The sequence below is a fragment of the Echinops telfairi genome, unplaced genomic scaffold (assembly GCF_000313985.2).
Source record: "Echinops telfairi isolate 266 unplaced genomic scaffold, ASM31398v2 ScPeMD7_31;HRSCAF=116, whole genome shotgun sequence".
Taxonomy (NCBI): Eukaryota; Metazoa; Chordata; class Mammalia; order Afrosoricida; family Tenrecidae; genus Echinops; species Echinops telfairi.
The window spans coordinates 25,017,926-25,032,371 of record NW_022103928.1 but is presented as its reverse complement, the minus strand read 5'-3'; the positions used below and the strand labels follow the sequence as shown (position 1 = coordinate 25,032,371).

General features: G+C 42.9%; 1 protein-coding gene and 1 non-coding gene across 4 annotated transcripts in view; both read right to left on the bottom strand.

Annotated features, from left to right (window-relative positions):
• Positions 1–3,746: 3,746 nt before the first annotated feature.
• ARHGEF3 (Rho guanine nucleotide exchange factor 3) overlaps positions 3,747–14,446 on the bottom strand; it is a 327,596-nt gene continuing 316,896 nt past the window's right edge. For all 3 annotated transcript variants that reach the window (XM_045290027.1, XM_004702394.2, XM_045290028.1), the window contains 3 exons: positions 13,035–13,205; positions 8,154–8,340; positions 3,747–4,454 (listed from right to left, as the gene is read on the bottom strand). In XM_045290027.1, the coding sequence (XP_045145962.1) occupies positions 4,102–4,454; positions 8,154–8,340; positions 13,035–13,205 (711 nt within the window). In that variant the 3' untranslated portion in view covers positions 3,747–4,101. The remainder of the gene's footprint in view (positions 4,455–8,153; positions 8,341–13,034; positions 13,206–14,446) is intronic.
• Positions 13,824–14,014, bottom strand: LOC115869632. The gene has a single exon (XR_004046295.1). It is a non-coding gene; the product is annotated as a U2 spliceosomal RNA (small nuclear RNA).

Here is a 14,446-nt window from a genome sequence, read left to right as displayed (position 1 = left end):
AAAAAAAAAAAAAAGAACTAGAGGAATGTTGTGTATTCTGTCAGTGCTGTGCTGCACCCTGGGTGTCTCGTTCTTTCCTTGTGACCCTTCTGTGAGGGAATGTCTAATTGCCTACAGATGGGCTTTGGGTCTCCACTCTGCCATCATTTGCATCAATATATTTGTTTTAGGTCTTCTGATGCCCAATACCTTATCCCGTGGACCCCTCATGATCACACAGGCTGGTGTGCTTCTTCCATGAGGGCTTTGTTGCTTCCCTGCTAGAAGGCCACTTGTTCTTCAAGCCTTTAAGACCCCAGATGCTATATCTTTTAATAGCTGGGCACCATCAGACTTCTTCACCTCATTTGCTTATGCATCCATTTTGACTTTAGCAATCAGGTTGGGAAGGTGAGCATCACAGAATGCCAGGTTATTAGAACAAAGTGTTCTTGCATTGAAGGAATATTTGAGACCCAATGCCCGTCTGCTGCTATCTTAATGCTTAACATTTAACTATATGTATATAGACCTACATCCCTATTATTATATATTAATGTATTTATTTATGTGCATGCCTAAATTTGTCTCTATACATATCTTTTGCCTCCTAGTTCTTTCCTCTATTTTTTTTTTACCTTCCTCTTGTCCCACTGTCATGTTTGACCTTTACTTGACTCTCAGAACTTTCTCTTGGCTACACTGCACTTGATCAAACCCCATCAGGCATTCTGACTTCTTTGGCATCAATTTTAGATCTCTTAGTGTTCCCTTGTCCCTGGGTTTGTTGGCTGCCCTATCCCTTTCTCCCCCCTCCTCCTCTCCATGTTCCCCCAGAGCCGTTGTTTTCTCCTCAGGATCAGTTATCTTCCCTATCCTATATGGATCGATGCGAGAAAAAGAAAAAAGGAAAAGTTAGAAAGAAAAAACAAAACAAAACACCACCACAAACCAAAAAACCTAGCCCTGCAAATAGTTCCGGGTCTGTTTGCTGACCCTTCTGAATGTTTTCCAATCTGGTCTGGTGAGGTGCTACACCCTGCCCACCAACTCCAAGGTCTATTTTCAGGATCCCTCGGGCACCTCATTGTTTTGCTCTTCTTGTTCTGCTACACATCAGGGATCCCTGAGGGTGGGAGGGTGGAGAGAGAAAGAAAAAAAGATGAGCTGATACCAAGAGCTCAAACAGAAAGACATTATTTTGAAAATGATGAAGGCAACATATGTACAAATATGCTTGATAAAATTGGTGTGTGGATTTTTATGAGCTGTAAGAGCCCCCAATAAAAGGATTTATTTATTTAAAAAAAAGAGGAAAGAACAGAGACAGGGAGATGGCCCTGTGACGAGGGCGGCAGAGTTTAGAGCTATCCCACCACAAGCCAGAGAGCTCTGGAGCCACCAGAAAATGCAAAAGGAAAGGAGGCTCCCCTAGGGCGTTCAGTGGGAGTGTGCAACCTTAATTTTAGACTGCTTGCCTCCAGAACTGTGACAGGACAATTTCTGTTACGTTAGGCAAGTCTGTGTCCGTGCTAAGAAGCTAATATACTGGTTTAGTCAAGGCGATGAAGCAACACTTGCACAGGCCCCAATTGTTACATTTTTCGTGAACCAGAATGATGACTGAACTGGAGAATAGTCACAGTGAAGCCTGGATCCAACGTTGCAGGGAAGACAGACACGGAGAAGGAAAAGGTCAGGGGGCAAGAGGAAGAGAGCCAGCAGATGATTGGCATTTGGGGGAAACAAAAGTAGGCTTCCCTTGACTTTACACACAGAACAGATTCAAGAACTGATTGCTAAAAACGAATAGGCAAGTAAATGCATGAAAAACAAGCTCAAAAAACTTTATCTTAGAAGTAAGATTTCTGCAAAGGTTTTGATAGACCCAACCACAGCAACTATTTCCACCCCCATCCGATTTTAAAGTTTGCCTTTGGGGACCCAGCAAACGTTTCAGTGAGTCTCCCAGGATAGCAGCTGAAACTCAACATTCTTTGGGCAAACACTGGAGAAACACACACACACACACACACACACACTCACTCACTCACTCACACATACTCATACACACAATGGCAATTTAATGTCATTTATTTGAAATGCTTCCAGAAAAGTTTAAGGCTGTTATACAAAAACATTCATTTCATCAAAACATTCATTTACTCTCCTCCCATAGGCAATACTTGACAGACCACTTGTCTAAACACAATGGCTCCTTCAAAGAATAGCCCATTCTTTCCTCTTACCATCCAACGACTTTTCTCAACTTGTCCCTGCTTTTCTCTGTAGCAGGCTCATGCTCATTTTGCTAAAGGAATAACAACTTGAGAAACAAAGCAGTTTTAAATAAACTTGTAATAGAAAAAAATTCCACCATGTTTAAAAATCTATAAATACAGAAGAGTATGTTTTTACAGGGCCAAATTGACCGCAATATGGTTTTTGAAAATTCATAAAGCAATCTACCTGGCTTGTATCTTGATCATCTTGTCACACAGCTTGAGTGCACAGACACATGTACATAAGATGACAACATTATATTGACTGATATCTTTTTCCCCCCTGTAAACTTGAAAGACACCAGAGTTAAAAAGAAATTCCGTTTTTGGCAATAGTTGAGTCATCACTACTAGTGCTGGTACGGGTACATTGCACAGGTCTTCTGCCATATTTACACTCACAGGGTTTGCCTTTCTATGTATTTAGTAGTTTCCCTTTTTTCTCTTTCCCCCCAGATCTGCAACCTACTCTGCCCTTCAGTCTAAGCTGGACAGAGGACTTTCAAGTTGGGCTTGCTCATCCTACTTAATCATAAACACCCGAACCCGGTGCTACAGAGTCAGTTCTGACACAGAGTGACCCGATAGGACACAGTAGAACTGCCCCCACCCATAGGATTCCCAAAGCTGGACATCTGAATGGCAGCAGATGGACACATCTTTCTCCAGTGGAGCGACGCGTAGGATCAAGCTGCGGAACTTTTGGTTAGCAGTTGAGTGCTTCAACCACAGTGCCAAATTAATCATAGAGCTAATTACATTGGCCCGTGCAGAATGCAGTGATGTCTGTTCACAGCACAGTCAGAGAGGGCAAGTGGGTAACCCAGAAGCAAGGCAGGAAAACCCACACCTCTGGCCTTTCTCTTTAAGGCTTCCCACACGAGGTAGTGATGAAACCCTTTCCATTCCAAGTTCTTCCTCTCATCTTCTCTGAAACAGTCACTGACCTAGTTGGTGTCTCTGTTACCCACTTTTTCATTCACACTACACAGTGTGAGCGGGCCGAGGAGAATATCAGAAATGAAGACAGGGCCTTCTGGTGCTCCTAGGAGGTTTCTATTCTGACGTTTTAAGCTAGATATGGCTCTCTCTTAGCAAGCCATTAACTAGCACAGAGGCCTCCTGGTGCAATGTGCAATTCTGTTAAAAGATTCAGAGCTGGCAGCTGCTTTTGTACTTTGTATTTGCCCTTTCAAGGTCAGACTCTATTTCATGTCCTAATATAGTATTGCTTCAAGCTTGCCTTGGAAGGAATCAATCCCAAGGTCAACACAGAGCTTCCTCCCTCGCAAAATGCAGCCTGGGGAGTCCCCAGGGGTGCTGGTCAATGAAGCACTTTGGCTGAATGCCATTGAGTCAAGCTCACTCCCAGGCATCGACCTTTCCAGGTTCTCCCTCAAATGCCATCATGAGACAAGAGTGACTTCCTCACACCCCGTTTGCAAGGCCCTCCAGCGCCCAGGTGAAAGAACGAGAGGAGCACTAGCGGAGCATGGAAGGGCTCTGGAAGCAATCTATGGAAAGCAGTTTAGAAATTCTTTTTTCTGTTTTAAAATCCAGCAGGACAATTTTGAAAGTAACTTGCTCAAGTACCTCTCCATCCATCATCCATCCACTTGTGCAACGTAACACAGGGTCATAGTTGCTTACCCAGATTCCAGCTTACAGACAGGTTGGCAGTTACAGTACTAGGGACAAAGGTACAGGGATAAGTGACTGACTGGGTCAACACGGTCACAGAAATATTTAAAAAGTGCTTCTCCAAACCGTTCCATGTGTGGAATGCAAATACTGTACAGGTAAGACACAGGGCGACTTCCAGAGAGTCCATGTGCTTCTGTCAGACATTGCTTTCGACATGCCTGCTGTCCCCACAGGAAGAGTCTGTCTGTTCCATGCGCTCACAGTCGAGGCTGACCTCGCTCGTGTCCATACTACAGTCTGAGTCACTGTCCGATTGGTCCATCTGCTCCAGTTTTGTCTCTCCCTGTGGCTCCCTGCTCCCAGTGGCGGGATTTATGAACGGCCCCTCCGAGTCCAGCACCCCAGCCTGCCCAGCTGCGCACAGAACGGTTTCTTTGGCTTGCCGGATACAGTTAAGCCACTGCTGTTTGTTGAAGGTGTCATTGGCTTGTAGCGAGTGGGTCTGACTTTGGGATCCATTTTTGAAGCTTACTCTGAAAAAGTTTTTAACTGGAAATGAAAAATACACGAGGAAAAAGATCAATAAATGGTTATTTCTGCAAGCCAAAGATAAAACATGTAACATTAACCACAAGCGATCACTACTACCAATTGCCAACAAATAGATTCTGGCTCATGGCAATTCCCTGGGCAAACAGTCCACTAGTTGATCACAAAATGTTTCCCCACTAATGCAGACCATAGCTAAGCTCCACTCTGCAGTCACCATCGCTCAACTGGAGTTGACAGCACTGCTGTCAGTTAGTTGTTCTCAATTGCTCTCAGAAGCTAACAAGTGACTATCTACTTGGAATATCTAAGTTTTGCATTTCAAGAGATCTTAGGGAACTGGTTACGCAAATTGGCATCCTATCCAAAAAATCTTGGGGAACTATTAAAAAAATACAGATCCTGGGTCTCATCTATCCACAGAGCTACAGATGGGCCTGATAAACTGTACTTTTAACAAGTGCCCAGGCTAGAGCTTACTCAAGTTTAAGAGAAGTTCTTTGTAACATCAACATATATCTACAACATGCCACGTGATAATCTATTTAGTACACATTGACTGAAAACATATATAAAGACATAGAGCTATTATTCATTGTTTCACTTTTAAATAAAATTATAGTTTAATGACTTCAACAGGAGCTGTGTATGTTTGAAAAAATGGTAGTGCACAATCTGCAATACCTTTATTTCTTCTAGTACTGCCACTACGGTACGAAGTACAATACTTGGTTGACACATGCACTTTGAGCAAGTTCCCTTTGCTTTAGACAACAGAGTGGGAACTACCACTTCAGATAGCTTAGAGACTAAGCAATCAAGGCAAGGCAAAACCTAATGGTAATACTAATCCCTAAAATTCAGTCCCCACCCCTGTGATCTTACAGCAACCATCTTAATACCTCTGCCTCCATTTTCTTATTTGTAAATGAGAGAAAACCTAGAAAACCCAACTTTGGCATGGATGGACTGGGAGAACATTAAGTTGAATAACATGAGTCAATCATGGAAGGGCAAATACTATATGAGACTACTATCATAAGGAAAGAGCAAGAGACAAAGACTTTCATCCCAAAGGGAACAGACTTTGGAGGTTACAAAAGGGAGGGGTGTATAAGGAGGAAGATGAAGCAACAGACTAGAGGGCTGACAGGTGTTCACTTGGGTGAGAGGGAGGATGGAGGTCCACAACTGGGAGAAAAGGAATTGGGTGATGGGGTAGACTGCTGGGGTGGGGGGCGGGGCTTGATGAGTGCTTTGGACTGTTGAATGCAGTGTTGATGATCTGAAATGTAAACCCCCAACCTAATTCACAATAAATAAATAAATAAATAAATCCTATTACACACACATACACACGAGGGGGTCCCCCACCCAAAAAAAAACACAGAAAAAAAATTTCAAAGCTATGTATTCAAATTTTTATACAAAACAAACTTATCACCTTCAAAGTACTCTCCATTACACTGAATATATTTGGCAAATCTGCAATTCCATTCTTGGAAACATTTGTCAAACTCATCTGTTTGGATGGCTGAGAGCACCCCCCTCGCTTTTCTTCACCTCCTCTACATCCTCAAGTTGCTGTCCTTTCATGTTTCTCTTCATTAGAGGAAACAAAAAGAAGTTGCATGGAGCAGGGTCAGTTGAGTCAGGTGCTTGGGGCAAGTGAGGCATGCTGTTTTTTGCCAAAACCTGGCACACTGAGATGGCTGTGTGAGCAGATGCATTGTCATGGTGGGAAAACCAGTCCCCCATCTGCCACAAATTAGGTCTTTTTTGGTCACACACTGTTACACAATCTTTTCAGAACCTCTAAATAGAAAGCTTGATGAACAGTCTAACCTGGTGGAACAAACTCCAAATGCACTATCCCCCCCACATCAAAAAACCAAATGAGCATTGTCCTGATCTTTTATTTCACTTTATGAGCTTTTTTTGAGGGGTGGGGGCGAGGTAACAGTGGTGTCTTCCACTGGCTTGATGTTTGCTTTGGGGACAGTAGGAATAACACTCTCCTCACCAGTAATGTTCTTGGAAAAAAGTCTGGGTCACTTCAGAGCCGTTCTTACAAAACATGGCATATATCCATGAGATACTCCTGTTCCCGGTTAGTCAGAACCCAAGACACAAAGTTTGCAGCAACCCTCTCATTCCCAAATCTTCCGATAAAATCCATTGAACCAAGCTCCAAGAGAGTCCAAATAACTTCCCTATTCCTTCAGTGATCCACTGTTAGTCTTTAAGCGCAAGGGCATGAATTTTGGAGACATTTTCATCCATTTGGGAAGGTGACAGATGTATAAAATGAGGTCTGCCATCAACTGACATTTCACCTTTTGTGAAATGAGAAAACCACTCATACACTCGAGTTTTTCCCATCGTGCTGTCTTTGTAGTCTGCGTTCAACATCACAACAGCTTTGGCAGCATTTTTCCTGAGCAGGAGACAAAATTTTACAGCCGCACACTGGTCTCTTAAAAGCAGCCATCATAAAAAACGAAGTTCCAGCGAAACGGCTTTTATGAAAAAATTCACTGTCCCAGGCGACGCTACTGGGTGCACTAACTCAGAGCAAGTTGCTCGATGCTCACTTATTGGGAAAAAATTCATACTATGAAAGCTCCGCCCAGCCCAGCCCAATTCCAGGTTTTTGGGGGTACCCTCTCGTGTGTGTTTGAATTCATATATATGAACTACTACTATCACTATTATTACGAGTTGGATGGAAGGTGTGAGACAGCATACATCAGCACTTAGAAAACATGATGCCTACACTAACTCAGGCGGCTCAAATGTTTTCTCAAAGAAGACTTCTCTGACCAGTGACTCAAATTATTATTCCTCTCTCTGTACTTCTATCAAGATAACGTTTCCTCTTTTTTTCTCTAATTAATAAATCATTTTATGGGGGCTCTTACAGCTCCCACAACAATCCATACATCAATTGTGTCAAACACATTTGTACCTATGTTGCCGTCACAAGATGACTTTTCTAAAGAGCACGCAGGATATTTGTTTACTCTGTTTTTTCTTCCTTTACAATGAAAGAAACGGGAAACGTCCTATGCACCGTCCATTAAACACATGGAAGACTAACAGGTATTGCTATCGCAGTTCCTCTTAATGAAGTCTCGAGCTCAAGAAGCCCACTAAGATGAATCCTCAGCCCAGCCGGCCATGCTCGTGACTGTACGGTAAACCTGCCGGCCTCAGCACAAGCCCCACTGTTACACACACTCCACAAAGAAATCTGTCCACCGAGAGACAACTGCATTTTGACAAAGGCCAAAACACATTAAATGGGGAACAGTCTCTTCAACAAAGGTGTTGGTAAAAACTGGATATTCATTTGCAGAAGAATGAAACAGGACCATACTTTGTTCTATATACAAAAATAAACTCAAGATGAGTCAAAGACTTAAATAAAAACCCTAGAACAATAAAGATCATCAATGAAAAAATAGGGAGAAATTTAAGGCAGCCTTATGAAGTAGGAACACATATACTCCCCAACTCTTCCCTTAAGAAACTGAGGCTCATGGTGGGAGCGGGGTTTCGACATGGCTACGCAACCAGCAGTGACAGAACATTTATGGAATTCATCTGATGCCACGGCCTTGGTGTTTCTCCTTTCGCTACCCAGCCATCCCCCTCCGAGTTACTCGCACAAAAGGCCAACACGTCTGGCATACTTACTTCTCTCATTGTTGCTGAAGGCTCCTCGCAGGGAGCCACCCAACCTCACTTCTCCGTCCTGCAGATCCTCCAGCAGAAGATCCTTCACGGGGATCGGCTGCCGGTACATCTGGTAGCAGAGCTGCTCATTGTGGGTGACGGCTCGAGTGATCACGAGTACTTCTTGGAACAGGAAAACATGTAGTTTCTAGAAGAAAAGAATCCATAGGATTTCTGTCATCTAAAGAGACATTGATTTGTGAGCCTCGGTGGGTAAGAGGCCACCAGGTACTAGGTGTACGTTGGATTGTGAGCTTCCAGGCTCACATGTGCCTCGGAAGAACTGCACTCAGGCAAGTCAGAGGCATTTCCAGGTGTACTCATCATCTTTCCCACAGGAGCACCTTCCTTGGGGTCCACTGGAGAGAGTCAGCACTGCCAACTCCAGAGGGGCTAATCCCACTGCAATTCACAACCATGCAGACACAGCCTACACAGCTTCCATTTAAATGAGAATAATAAGAAATACAATAAAGGGGGTAATGAAGGAAAGAGCTGCACCCCTGGCTTTGGTGGCTATATCAACTGGCACTAGTCGTTGCCATTGAGTTGATCAAACTCGTCGTGACCACCCCATGGAACTTTGCTCCACCGAGTTTCCAAGGGCTGATTTTTCAGACGTAGATGGCTAGGTCTTCCTTCTGAGGTCCTTCTGGGGGGACTCAAGTCTTCAACCTTTTGGTTAGCGGCCAATTAGTGTGCCTCCCCCAGGGACTCCTCCCTGGTTATATTTCCCAAAGTAATTCTAATAGCTCAAAACTAACAAGAGTCTAGTAAGGATGAGGCTAGTCTATCAAAGCTGAGTGCTAATCTTGACTTCCCAAACCCTAAGAGTACATGTTCCTTCAACCACACTGCTGATTACCAACTTTGTCCAGAAGCTCCAGCACTGAGCACTGCCCATTCTGGAGAGAACCAGAGAAGCCTGCAGCAAATGGAAGGTGATCAAAGTGTTCGTTCTTAGGAACTAGAACCTGGGGTCACGGAAGGGGTCGTACTTCAAAGGCTGGTGACTACCGTTGTGCATGTTATGGCTAAAAAGGAAATCACAAAACTGAAGGCCTGTCCCCAAACCATATCACGAAACACATTTCCTGCCTGGAGCTGGGTAATTTGGCGTCATTAAATTCCTTTCACAGTTGGGAACTGCTTTGGAACTGGCAGTCGGAGCCTGGTTTCCTGGTGGAAACTTGGCACTCATCTCTGAGAATATCAATGTGGGATTGGAAATTTACATTAAATTTTGATTTGGAACAGTACCATCACATAATTTTCTATTTGGGGGGGGAAAAATCTGTGGATCCCTCTACCCCACCACTACCACATACACAAATGATTATGAGTCCCTATGCAGGGTTGAAAAGTGAGAATTTATGCTTATTAAAAAAAGCTTAAATGTGCATTTAGAAAGATGGATAAACAGTAAACAACCAAACCATCAAGTTAACTTTGAGGGGGAGGGCGGACAGTAGAAAATATAAGACTTTTCTTTTGGGGTGAGGGGCGGGGGAGAAAAGGAGCTAGGCATTACACTACAATTAAACCAAGGACAGAGCAGACCGGAGGCAACGTTATGAAACCTCGGCCATAAGCAAACACCTGAAAGGAATGAGTTTCTATGTCTAGTCTAGAGACTCAAGACCATCACCCTGGGGACACCGTGGTCAACTGGCCTCACACAGACGACAGAGACAATGCTTTACCACCACCATCTTACTTTGCTGGGTAGCAACTAGGTTCTGAAAAGCTTGTAAGTGGCCATGTCAGACACAACTATTCTCTTCCCATTTGGAAAAAGGAAAGAAGATCAAAGAGACGTGGAAATAACTAGTCCACTTGGCCCTCAGCCTCCACCCACCTGAGATCAGAAGAGCAACATGATGCCTCGCTACCACTCCTGATCTGCTCTGAAAAGGATCATAAAAAGAGGTCATGGATAGAGTGGGAGAAAGGTATGGAATAAATCTCAAAATCACAAACCAACAGGCTTGCGGGTGTAATAGAGACTGGTGGCCTGAGACTATGGCCTTCAGCCATCTTTCAAACCTGGAACTGAACTCACCCTGTGGCTCAACTTTCAGCCGTGGCTCAACTTTCAGCCACACAAGACCTTAGGAGGGGAGGGCTAGCACCACAGAGGTAGGCACACTTTGGAATATAAACCACATGAGACCCAGGGGGTCCATTTGCCCACGGGCAGAGCTCAAGAGGCAGGAAAGGGTAGGGCAGAAGGATGAGTGGGCCTGCTGAGAAACAGAGGAAGTGAGAAGTGTGTGGTTGTACTGTGGGGAGTACAATCGATGTCACAAAATGAACCGTGTAAGTGTACGGGTTCTTGAAGGAAGTCGCTTTGCTCTGTCAAGTTTCACCCACATCACAATAAAAAATTAACAGCCACAAAATAAAGAAAACTGAAACAAATGAAAGTAATCAAGGATTTGGGTAGTGAGATAGTTTATTGTGCCAGCTATCTGCTTCATTCTTCTATAAGGTGACCAGACGTCCCGCTTTTGGTGGGACAGTCCCGATTTTTAACAATTTTTCCCGCGTCCCACGGCATTTTTAAAAAGTCCCGATTTTTGGAAAGAATGCACACCAAGCTAGAGTATATGGTTTTCGGCTGCCATGTGGTTATTTCGCCAGGATATGAGCTTTATCAATGGTGTCCCGCTTTACCAATGCTAAAATCTGGTCACCTTAATCTTCTAGTCAAGGGGAGTTCAAACTTAAATGGCCTGGGGAACCTTTGAAAATTATCCCTCATTTATAAATATCCCCTGAGGTTCTTTTATTAGCCTCCGTTTCTTTTTGCCTTCAAACTGTGATTATTATTATTAATTTTGTCCGACATAGGTCTTCTTCACAATGACTTCCACAGGTATACTGGAAGAAAAAGGATCCCAACCAGAAAACATGAACTGAAACACACCTTCCATCCCAGGCACTATCTTTGAGCTCAAAGATATAATCTGCCCACAATATGAACTGGAGTTCATTTCCCATGCCCTGACATGCCTAACCAGATGGTCTTTAGTCCTTGACTGACGCACAGAAAGAGAGCAGGCCCACGTTTTTTGAATTGAGGAATCTTCCCAACTATTTTCCACAAGGCTTTCTGGAAAGAACATTCAAAGAGCCAGAAGTCCAGTTTGATGCTGAAGTCTACCAGTACTTTCTGAAAACCAGCTAAAGGTGGGCATATCTCGCTAGCAACTAATGGCTCCCTAATCAGACACCTGTCTTTAATCAGTAGGACAGGTCTCCTTACTCAACCCTCAGCCCTGAGAACCAGTGCTATGATATGACATGTATACTGTGACTTCAAGTAACATTTCCAAACCTGCTCATAAACGCAACTTTGCAGTCCAGGTTGAAAGGGTGTTCCTGGAATCATCAGGCTTTATTAAGAACCTGTCAATCTAGTTTGGCTGTCAGTCTATAAGTTGGCTAGATATTGAGGACAAAAACTAATGAAAGTGGAGAGTCTTTTTATCAACAAAGAAGTCATGAAAGATACTTTAATAAACATTGTTTTCTCTTTAATGAAGCAAATTCATGAATCAAACATTTTCTACTGGCTGCACATAAAAATAACATGGCTAGTGAATGAATTTTGAACTCTTATTTAATTCAAGTCCATCCTTCTTCTATAGAAGCACTCATTAATTTACTCACTTATTATATATATATATTTTAGTACTTAGTATGTGCCAGTCCCTGGATGGTACAAACGGCTAATTCATTTAGCTGCAAACTGAAAGGTCAGAGGATCGGGTCTACCTAAAGGCAGTTTGGAAGAAAGACCTAGTGATCTAATTCCAAATATTCAGCCACTGAATCCCCGGAGCAAAGTTTGATTCTGCCATTCATGGGAGCATCAGGAGTTGCCATTGACTGGATGACAACTAGCAGTATGTGTCAAGTCCCGTGGTAGGTGCTAGAGACTGACAAGAAACGGTCCCTACTCTGAAACAGCATGGTCTAGTACAGTGGTTCTCCACCTTCCTCATGCTGCGACCCTTCCAGACAGGTCCTTGTGTGGTGGTGACCCCCAACCATAACATTATTTTCGTTGCTACTTCATCACTGTCATTTTGCTACTGTGATGAAACGGGCGACCCCTGTGAAAGGGTCGTTCGACCCCCAAAGGGGTCTCAATCCACAGGTTGAGAACTGCTGGGCTAGTAGAAGATACTTACAGGTGGAGAATGTAAGCACTCCATAAAAGGTTTGATGAGGGTCTATGATAGCATAAGAAGAAAAGATTGATTGATTTATTTTTATTAATTTTTTTTTTTTAGGAAGGGTGTTAATATCTCAGGAATAAAAGCCAGGAAAGGGAAATCTACAGGTCACAGCTAGGAAGGGAGGACATTACTGAAACAAAACAGAAGCAAACAACTAGTCTCAAAATGCCAGTCTGCGGACAGGTGCCAACTCAGGAGGAAGAAATACTCTTCATAAAGCTAAAGGCATTCAATTAAAACGTTATCTGTTTTTCTGAGATCAAATATTTTCTAACACTGCTAAAACCACCGTTTATTTTCTGAAATAAAAGTGGGCAGAGATGTTAACTGTTATGTATTTGTTTTTGAAGGTTATGATGAAAGAAAATAAAAATATGGAAACCCTGTGCTGGCTTCCAAAATCCTTTCTGAATATGTACTGCTACATGAAAAGTCAAATGGGAAAAAGAAGTATTCTTATGATGTAGAAGACACTGGAAAAATAATTTTTTTGTCTGAAAAATATGTAACCGTGGAGAGGAAGTCACAGGGAGAGGTTCAGGAGAAAAGCAAGGGGGTGGTCCAAGGAGGGACTCCCACAAGAGCCACCACTCACCACGCCTCGGTTGTTCTTCAGTTCGCCATGACAACACAGCACTCTCGAGCTGTCAATCAGGGAGTCTTTCTGACCGTCCTCCAAGTAAAGGAGCCGCTCTTTATAATAGCGGCATTCAGATTCCCCAGTCTTGGTGTTGATTTCTGCCACGATGCCCTGAATGATGTTGACCTATGGAAACAAAGAGGAAGGGGTGAGCAAAGGAAGCAATCCTTCCACACCAACAATCTCAAGGGCTCAGCCCAGGTGATCACACCTGGATAGCAATTCTGACTTCCCCTCATCTACGTTGATACTTGGAAGAAATAGGATAAAAACAAATGCTTCTTACATGTTGTAGCTCTACACACACACACACACACACACACACACACACACACACTCACTCACCCTAACTAAACCTGCTATCACATCACAATTTAACAGATGTTAATAAGACTTCAACATCGTCACATTTACTTAAAAGCCAGCGTCCTATCAGGTTTTCTAGTAAATAGAAAAGCCAAAAGCCCTCAGAAAATCAACAGCATTTTAGTAAGAAACAGAAAACAAGCCAATTTCTGTGAATAGCAAGGTCTACAAGAGGCCTTTACTCAACAAGAAGCTAATAAATCTTGTAATAAACTCAAGTAGTCATGCACCCCTTCTCTAGGGTCAAGTGCTGATTTTCCATACGCTAGTAAAAGTGGGTGAAAACTGCTACCCAGTTATAATTTTTGTACTTCCATCTATATTTAACAGGAGACCTTCTTTTTTTTTTTTTTTTATTTTTTCTTTTTATTCCCCCGAGGGGGGTGCACCATTCCTGGAAGTACTACAATACCAGGTTGATGCGTGGAGTGGACAGAGCAAGCTCCTATTTCATCTCCCTGCTCCAAAAATCCATTTAATATATTGTCCTCAGATAGAGGACGTATCAAATATTAAACTGATAAGAACAGATACTACACTTGATCTTAGCCAAAAGGCTGAAAAGTGATTAACAGGACATCTTACAGAGACCACCTGAAGTCTAGCAACAGATGACTAATGTGTACACTTTTGTAGAAACAATGAATTTCAAAGATCATTTATTACTCTTTTCTCTATTTCCAAATTTTTGTTGATAGCATAATTTTGATAAGAAATAACAGATACACTCCCCCCACCCCATACACACACACTTTGGTATCATAAAAAAAGCTTTTTGGCTTCAATGTCAATTTAATCTCAAGTGTAAATCCTGTAAAATTAATCTGAGCTTTCTAACCACAAAACAATGAATAAATAACAGAACAACGACTTCTTTGTGCACTGCCCCTCTCTCCTCCCACTTGGTTTTTACAGCACTTTCAACAGGAAAATGTGCTTCTTTTCCTTCCTGGCTGGCTGAGGACCGGCCACCATCACGAATGAAATAGCAACCATCTACA